This window comes from Nuphar pumila, chromosome 5 (genome assembly GCF_984573655.1).
Source record: "Nuphar pumila chromosome 5, dmNupPumi1.hap1.1, whole genome shotgun sequence".
Lineage (NCBI taxonomy): Eukaryota > Viridiplantae > Streptophyta > Magnoliopsida > Nymphaeales > Nymphaeaceae > Nuphar > Nuphar pumila.
Genome location: NC_143253.1, coordinates 40,009,182 through 40,018,121, shown reverse-complemented (window position 1 = coordinate 40,018,121; position 8,940 = coordinate 40,009,182). Strand labels below are relative to the sequence as shown.

The 8,940-nt window shown below is 38.3% G+C and overlaps 1 protein-coding gene across 4 annotated transcripts; it reads left to right on the top strand.

The window, feature by feature from the left end:
- Positions 1-3,462: 3,462 nt before the first annotated feature.
- Positions 3,463-7,525, top strand: LOC149837416 (uncharacterized). 4 transcript variants are annotated; one of them, XM_090006025.1, is made up of 5 exons: positions 3,463-3,892; positions 5,567-5,603; positions 5,716-5,837; positions 6,033-6,124; positions 7,020-7,525. In XM_090006025.1, the coding sequence occupies exons 1-4, from the start codon at positions 3,545-3,547 to the stop codon at positions 6,093-6,095; spliced, it is 570 nt and encodes a 189-aa protein (XP_089862151.1). In that variant the 5' UTR covers positions 3,463-3,544; the 3' UTR covers positions 6,096-6,124; positions 7,020-7,525. The 4 variants fall into 4 exon arrangements, with proteins under 4 accessions (XP_089862151.1, XP_089862153.1, XP_089862152.1 ...); XM_090006027.1 differs by lacking the exon at positions 7,020-7,525 and adding an exon at positions 6,289-6,833; XM_090006026.1 differs by lacking the exon at positions 7,020-7,525 and adding an exon at positions 6,241-6,832.
- Positions 7,526-8,940: the final 1,415 nt, after the last annotated feature.

Genomic DNA, 8,940 nt, shown 5'->3' with positions numbered 1-8,940 from the left:
AAGCAAATAGATAAGTTTTGACTTTTTGGTTTAAATTTTAGTTTTCGAAAACTTTTAAAAAAACTTTGTATTTAAAGTTATTTTTTTTTTAAGTTAACAAGGAGGTGCCACATAGGATGGGACGACCCACCTATGGACTCATACAATCTTATTCATTTTAATTGAATTACATTTTTATTCTATTTAATTATTTTTTTAATTATTTTAATTTAGTATTTTGGATTTCAATTCTTTCAAAACTATAATTTGAGTTTTAAATAGAATGGCTCTAAATGCAACTCAAATTATTTTCAAATGTATGCAAATTTCCTCTAAACAAAAATTCGTCTAGCTTAATTATATTTTTTTCTAAAAATTCTATTTCCTCAGAAATGTGTCTCGAAATTAATTTCCACTAGGGTCGATAGGACTCATTGGTGTTTTGGATATATATTCGATTATGCTTATTTTTTTCTAAGTCTTATTCCAAGACCTAATCTATTATATATTATTTAATACATATTATCATTTTCAAATTATTACATATAGAGACATTTGCAAAAATTTACGAAAATTTCTCAAAAAAATCGCAGGCATTACATATTGTCCTGCTTCAAATCCAGAAACTCTCATATTTTTTTCTCATGAGCATGAATGAGAAGTATACGTCATAAAATACATTTCTAAAGTCTTCCTAGGATATGATTGATACAGTCCCAAATCATACTTCTTTGGTGGTCTCCCACAATTTCTCGACATCCACTTTCAATCGGTAGAACCCAAAAAATGGTCTTCCTGTCCCCATGAACTTCGAGTATGGTAAAAATCAGCTCGATCTTGCGGATCTAGGATTCGGCCTTCTATGGATCGGTCTTCCAATAAAGGCAAGAGGATCTAACTCCATGAATTTCTTAAATGTCATACACTAAGGTTGTGCCTGCATAGCCTCTGTCAGTGTATTGAAGGCTTCCATAAGAAAGTCCCTCTGTTGATTCTAGTTCTTTGGCGAGCGAGACATCTTTATTTGTCAAAAAATAATAATTAATTCTCACTTTTTGTCTAAACCTACCCCTTAGGTTAGACTTATAATTTATAATATTCACATGAATGTGTGACAAATGCAATCAGAGAGTTCATACATATTCTTATAGTAGTATGATACTTACTACAATTTAGTAAGCATAAAACTTTACTTACTGGTGGTGGGATGTCGACAGAAACATGATTTCTTGAACTCTTTAGTTCTTTGGACTGGATTTAAACAACTTCAAACCAACTCTATGATGCCCCAAGAATTTAGAAATATTTTCTTTTTATAACTCTTTTCAAACAAAGCAGAAGTCTTAATTGTTTTTGTATAATTTTGTTTTTATTTTTTTTAAATTCTATTTGTAATTCAAACCTTAGGCATGCCACAAATTTTTAAGCAAAAATCATTTATTCAAATCATTTACATTTTAGAGTAACAAAAATAGTTTCATTCATTTCATTGAATGAAATATCAGAGTTTTATAACAAAAAACAGCAGTAGACTCTCAGATGCAGTCTAGTTCATTCTAAAAATATCCCTGATTCCCCGTGTATGAAGCTATTAGTTTGCCTACTCTTGTGCGCCTAAAAAAAACAACGTAAAAAAGCATGAGACAACTTACTATCTCAGTATAATCCCGCAGACCCTTAGCTGGTCTCCAATACGTACCGTACATAAAGAAAAAATGAAAGACAAATCAGCGGGTCACCATTACTTCGTCACATGTAATTCAATAATAACAATTTCACTTACTTGTATGACATGCAATATTTTTTTATCTTTTCATCTAGATTGCTTTTGAATTACATGCCATGTTTGCAACCATCATAAATTAAGTGACCATCCTGATTACCTCCACAAGGGCATTAATCTTCGGGCTACTATAGTTATCTTTGGTCTGCCTAGGGGGTGTTCGTTCAACAATTTTATTATACATTTTAAACCCTAAGAAAAACAATGCGATACATGCACCAAAGTTAGTGATCCTTCATCAAGACATCTCTCTCACTAGGCAGAGTCCGAGACACCTCTTCCTTTTCCTTGTGGCCAATGTAGTACACTATTAGACATATGACCACAACTTCACTTTTGCCTTGACTATAGGAATTCATTGTCCCCTAAGCCACAATAAAGGAGGGATGTGCTTGTGCTTGTTCACATTTGATGTTTTGAATGTGCTAATATATACATAAATGATGATGTATTCATGAGAATGAGAATGAATGGTAATGTGATGATGTACATCTATTTGGCTTTTGACTTCTGCTAACAATAGCTAAAAGATCGACCAATAAATGTCAAAAGTCATTGGCGTCACATGTGGTTACCCTAGTTTAGGCTGTGTTGAAAAATAGACATACAACCCAACATGTGACTCAAGCTTGACACTCGAGTTCAATTTTTTTTTTTACAAAATAAATAAACACATTTTTTTTTAGTTTTAAATGGGTGGGGGTTTATCACAAGCCCATGGCTATTTAAAAGTGATTTTGTTTAAACAATTCAGTCCATGGTCATGCACACTTTGCATAGACCTGGGAAAAATGTTGCAAGATAGACATTCCCAAAAGTTTCTTTTTTTTTTTCTCACTCAAAATCAATTAAGAGTCCTCTTAAATCTCCGTCCGCCTTTCTTTATAGAGCTCTTAAACATCACAATTCTCTCCCTTAGTGAGATTTAGCTTTAGGCTTTGAGAATCTTTTGAAAGATCAGAAACTCTGCTTGGGCTCTGCTTCACCCAACCTAGTATAGACTAGTATAATCCAAACCCAGATATGAGTCCAGATTCTATTAAATCTAGTCTAACTTAACTTAACCTGGCCCAGACTCTACCCATGTTCTGACCCAGGTCAGCTCATTTCAGCCCAACCGAACACGACTGAACACAGACCTCTGGCCCAAGTATAGCTTAGAGTATCAGAAACGCTGCCGAATTGAATCTAAGCTTCCCAATATAACAAAAACCCTGCCAAATTAAACTCAGATTCCTAACTGAACCTAGTTTAGCCAGAACTTTGTCTGAATCTTGACAAAAAACCTACCTTAGCTAAGTCTATACTAATTAACACTGCCCAAATCCTGATGTAGATTCAATCTATTTTCAAGTATTTAAGTTAAAACTCAGTCAAACTTTGGAACTTAACGTGTCTAGGGATCTGTTCTAAGCCAAAGCTCTGTCAGGCAATCACCACGCTTGCGAACTTTTAGAAAAGGGGCACTTAGGCCCGATGTGAGTTATCTTTTTTTTTGTTTTCATTTTTTACATTATTTTATTAATTTTCTCTTTATTTTAGCTTTTCAAATAAAATTTTCTAACGTTTGCAGACTTTGCTTGTTTTCCCACTTCTCTTCTCTGAGTAACAACGGTACTTATACTATGGGAGCTCTACTTCCCAAAAAAACCAGATCCAAAAAGTTGCCTACACAAAACACGTATGAGATCTAAACCCGTGGACCTTGTTTTTCTGGGAAGGAAAGCAAAAGGCGGATAAGGAGAGAGAGAGAGAGAGAGAGAGAGAGAGAGAGAGAGAGAGATGGCCCTAAGGAGTTGGTCCTGTGGCGCTCCTCCCTTTTCCTCTTTCGTCTCATCTCCGTCCCTGTTCCCTTCTCTTCCTCCCTTTCCTGCCTTGAGACGCACGCCCAGAAGCTCCACGCTGCTTCTGCTGCAATCCCTACTACTACCCAAACGCCACCACCACCACCACCGCCGGGAAGCTGCTTCTGTTGATTGCTACGGTGGAAGGGGATGTAGAGGTTCCAGTCAGTTTCTTCTTTTTCGGAGCAGGGGCAGGTTCCGCCCCTGTGCATCGCCCGCTGAGCTCCCAACTCTAGACCTGACAGAGGAAAACATCATCAGAGTGCTGGAGGATGCTAGATCCGAGGCAAGTACTACTCTCTCCCTCTCTGATACCGCTTGAATTAAGATCTCTCTCTCTCTCTCTCTCTCTGCTGCAATTCACGTTAGACTCCTTTCCGTTCCTTTTGAGCATATAGCGAAATTTTCGACTATCGTCATTCTGCAAGGAACTTGGGTAGGATTTTGCTGGTGGGATTTCCTCCTATTAGGCTCTGTTTTGGCTAAATAAGGGTCCGATGCCCCAAATTAGGGCAGGCTTGCCTGCCCTTGGTTTTCCTCCGTTAGCTTTTTATGTACATGAAATAAAACCCGAACGAGATTATTCATTCAACTCTGTAGGAAGATAGACGATGGAGAAGAGAAGAATCTCATACGTAGCTTCATTCCAATTCAGAAAATATATACAATAGGACATTACTGTTACAAAACAACAATCACATCCCATAAAATTAGCTACTTCCTATTATCCCGAATACTCAAGATCTATGACAGCTACAACACCCGATCCTCGTCTTGTATAGTTTACCCAAGTGGCTCATTTAACTGGAATAAGTTTTTAATATACATTTTATACAACTGTCCCTCAAGGTGGGTCGTGAGGGTTGAACATGCCCAACTTGCTTTTGAGCCTAGAAAATTGATTTTTAGATACAGTGAGAAGAAGCGGTCACGTATCGAGTTTGGATAGTCCCATCTTGGATCTTGTCACGAACTACATGGTAGTCTATCTCAATCTGTTTAGTGCGTTCAGAACAGCATGATGGGTTGCTTATGTGTGAGACCAAGGTCTGTCAACAGATATTTGAGCCAGGTTAGCTCAGACCATGGGAAGCCATTGCGCCATATTCCGCTTCAGCAGAAGAACGAGAAACAATAGTCTGTTTCTTAGTTTTTCAGGAAATGAGACTCTATCCAATAAATGTGCAATAACTACTTGTTGAACGACAAGTCATAGGGCATACAACCCAATCTTGACCCGGTGTTCCTTTGATATACCTCAACAAATGCATGGTAACTTCCAAATAGGGTTTGCGTGGCTGATGTACAAACTGGCTAAGGACGCGCACTGGATATACAATATCCTGCCGATAATGAGATATATGAGTCGGCCAATTAACCTCCGATACGATCTGGCATCTTGTAACAAGTCCCCTTGCTCATCATCCAACTTCAAACGCTGCTCCATGGGTATTTTAGATGGACAGGATCCCAAATAACCCATGTCATTTAGAATGTCAAGGGCATACTTTAGCCTTTTTTTTTGAGCAAGCAAGTTCAAAATGCCTAGAAAATACTTGAGAGCACCGAGATCTTGGATGCAAAAATTGTCATTAAGAAATGACTTTAGGCTGGCAATGAGGTGTTCATTATTTCTTGCATATAAATGCAGCAATAGTTTATAAGAACAAAGAATAAGTGGATTGTACTTCACAAAGTTATTATGAAGTTGGTCGATTCAAAATGTAGCTGTTCTGGGCCACTGGAATTTATGGGTTTTTACTTGCAGCTATTTCTTCTAAATTAAGTTCTCATCTTTTTGTTATTTAAATCTTTATTATAGTTGTGCTTGAATAGGTTAAGCCACATTTAGCTTACTCTTCGTGTTTTCCAAATCTCTATGTGTTTGTAGTTTAGGAAACTATGTGCCACTTGATCTCCTTAAATAGTTCAGAAACGTGATGTGTTTTGCCTGATGCAGTTTGAACAGATCTTTGATACTTCAATTGGATTAACGGGTGAGTCTCGCCTGGCCTCAACAAATTTCCTTACCATTGAGTCTTAGTGGGTTGTTGTCGAGCATGCACGAGTGGCATTTTTATCTGGTCACATCACGAATAAAACGTGCAGGTGAAGCTAAACTTGCAGAATTGGATGGCCCTTTTGTCAAGCTCAGTCTCAAAGGCCGATTTTGGCACAAACGCTCTACTGTTCTGGCAAGGCTGGGTACTTACCTGAAAAAGAGGATTCCTGTAAGTTGTTCATACATGGGTCACATTTGAATTATATTAGTCATCATCATCATCTTTTCTTCATCAGGTTATAGGTCATCGTTATGCAGTGCCATTAGATGATGGAAATTTCATGTCTATGTAGATGAGTCAGTCTAGTCAAAGGAATTGCAATTACTGCATTTATCTGCTCTTTCTCCTTTCCTTTTTCATCAGGAGATCTTGGAGGTCGACATAGAAGATGAGCAGCAGCTTGATGACAGCCCTGAAAATTTTTGAGCTGTCAAACTTCCTGCGTTCTTTTGTATGTAAGTACTACAACACTTGGTTCACGTTGGTTTCAAATTATCAACATAACACTCATTACCCTCTTATTAATAATCACTTGCTAAGTTAGTCTTCGGAACTACACATCCTTGCTTAGGTAAAGCGGGTTTAGCTTTTCACATGGTACCTTTTTGTTCTTCGCTAGCATTCCTTTTCTTCTGGTGGCTTCAGCAGTGTAATTAGTTTTATTCGTCTCTAATGGTGACAAATAAGAAAGGATCTGTCAGCAAGAAAAGTGGCATGGCACCAAGTATGGAATCTCGATTCACAATTTGTACCCAAATAGTTGCATTACCTGTTTATGATGATAACTTGATGAAGACCATAACTTTAAAAGATTTCTGTTCTACCGCCAACTCTGTTGCATGCTTGGTCAACATATGGCCTGAGACTGGTTATTGGAATCCTCAAAGTGGAATTCCTAAGCGCATCTGTTAAGAGATTGCGGTCAGTAATCACTTTCTTAAATCAATTTGAGGATAGAGCGACAGTAATATGGTGAATATGGGCAAGATGTCATTTTTCTTCCACAGATTGCAGTCTTGATTCTCCTCCATGTGCTCTTGTATGGGGACCTTTGCTGCCAAAGTTTACACGGCCTGATTCCCCACTGCAATTCTTAAAGGGCACGTTTGGAAGCGAGAATCATCTTGGTACGGTTTTTCCGACCTTTCCAAACAAGCGAAAATGTTTCGCTGAGAAATGTTTTGAAAAATGTACAACTTTTGATAGGAAACCTATCAAAGAGTTTCCTACCAAGAAAGACACCCTGTCTCTCACCCACTCACGCACCTCCTCCTCCTCCCTCTCCCTCGACCTCGCCAGCGCCCTCTCCTCTCGTTGCTTCTTCATCTCCCTTGTTCCTCCGTTTTGCAGAACCATGGGTTCGATTGATGCCAATTCGAAGGGAGGCGGTGGTGGTGCCTCCTGCAACGGGAAGCCTGCGAGGGAGGGGGCGGCGGAGAATGGTGGGGCGCAGCATCGGAAGGCAAGTGTGGTGCTGCTCGAGGTCGGGACATGGGTGATGTGCCAGTGGAGGGACAACAAGTTCCACCCCGTCAAGGTCATTGAGTGCCCGAAGTTGCAGGGGGGCGGCCCCAATGACTACGAGTACTACGTCCACTATATCAAATGTCGGTACACCTCTCCCATTTTTTGCTTCCTTCTCCGTTTCTAGGGTTTGGGAAATTGGGGAAACACAAAATCGGTTCCGGGTTTTGATTTGCCAGTACTTTGTTAACGGATTTTGTCTTTGTATACATGTGTGTTATTATTAGCATGTTCTTGTATCTTATCCTTTACTTCTCTAGGGCTTCTGTCGACATTGATATTGTTCATGGATTTCAATTAACTAACCGGGAGGAGGTTCTCCAGTTCTCTCATGTTTTTTTTTTCTTTATCATATCCATTTAATTTTTTAAAACTTTTTGTAAGTCTCTGAGTTCGAGCAACTCTCATAACCGGATTTCACCTTGAAACAATTAAAATTTTCATCCTTGGCATTGGAAGTGGAGAGGCTGCATTTATTTACTTAAGTTGTGAGTGTGGACATGTTTCAAAACACTGGAATGTGGACCAAATGCACAGTCCTTAATCACTAATCAGGGATGAAACTTACTATTTCATAACATGTACGAGCATGTGAGGCTGTTATGCCTGCAGCTAGGACGCCATCAGTTGTCTCCCTCTCCATTCTTGTACTCTTATCTGTAGTTTATGTTTTGGTTTGATGAATTTTACTTCTTTGATATATCTGCAATTTGTGAATCCGTTCTTCGTAATATATATCAAATTTAATGTTGTTTTTAAGTTGTCTGGGTTGACCAACTATTCAGTACTGATACCCAACTGTTGAATAACCAGCTTTTTGTGTAACATGAGAAATTTTTTTCATGCAAACAAACAAACAAAAAATTTTCTTTTGTTTTCAGCCTGTTTTTCTCATGCTACACAAACAAGCGATAAGTTTTATTTTGGAAAACTTCTCACATCAAAACTTTTCTTTTCCTATGAGAATTGTTTTCGCTTCCAAACGTGCCCAAAAGGAATTTGGCAAAAAATCCCTGACCAAGAAGCCAAGTGGCCTTTCCTCCTTCCATCATCCATTATTTTTCTTTGCATGATATTTTCAGGGAAGCAATCTTAGATAGCCATTAGGAACCCTTAAGATGATTGGAATCAAAGAAAATGCCACCCATATCAGCTTATCTTCTTATGTTAGCGTTGAAGCTTTAGTAGAAGTCTTTCTGGACGAGCGATTGGGCCGAACCGCTCCACCACTCCTGGTGAAATCAAAGGCTTTTCTTGGAATTATTGTCTTTTTGCTTAAGATGCTTCATTTTTCTCCTAGATAAAAAAAAGGAGTTTCACAAGATTTTGAAAATAAGTTGGGCTTAGTAGTGAGCTATGAAAAAATTGTAATTATGCCATTTAATCTGTCCCACCTCTGCCTTAGTCATGTGGTAGGGAAACTCACGTGCTGCGCACGTGCGAGCCGAAGGTTGTTTTATGACCAGGCCCTGTTCATATAGAGTTTGGTCCAGGTCACGTCAACCCCTGTCATTAAGCATTAAACAAATGAACTTAAGAGCGAAAATAATAAAAATCAATGAATGCTAGTAATACTGTATCAAGCGAAATATTTGTAAGGCCTGTAATATTGGATGTACATTATGGATAGAGGTGAAAGAAACTTAAAACATTAATATTTTTAGTTGCGTGAAGAAGAAAAAAAAAAGACGGACAACAAGGCAACCTTGGGTGTTTCCATATATATATATATATATTCGGTTTACTT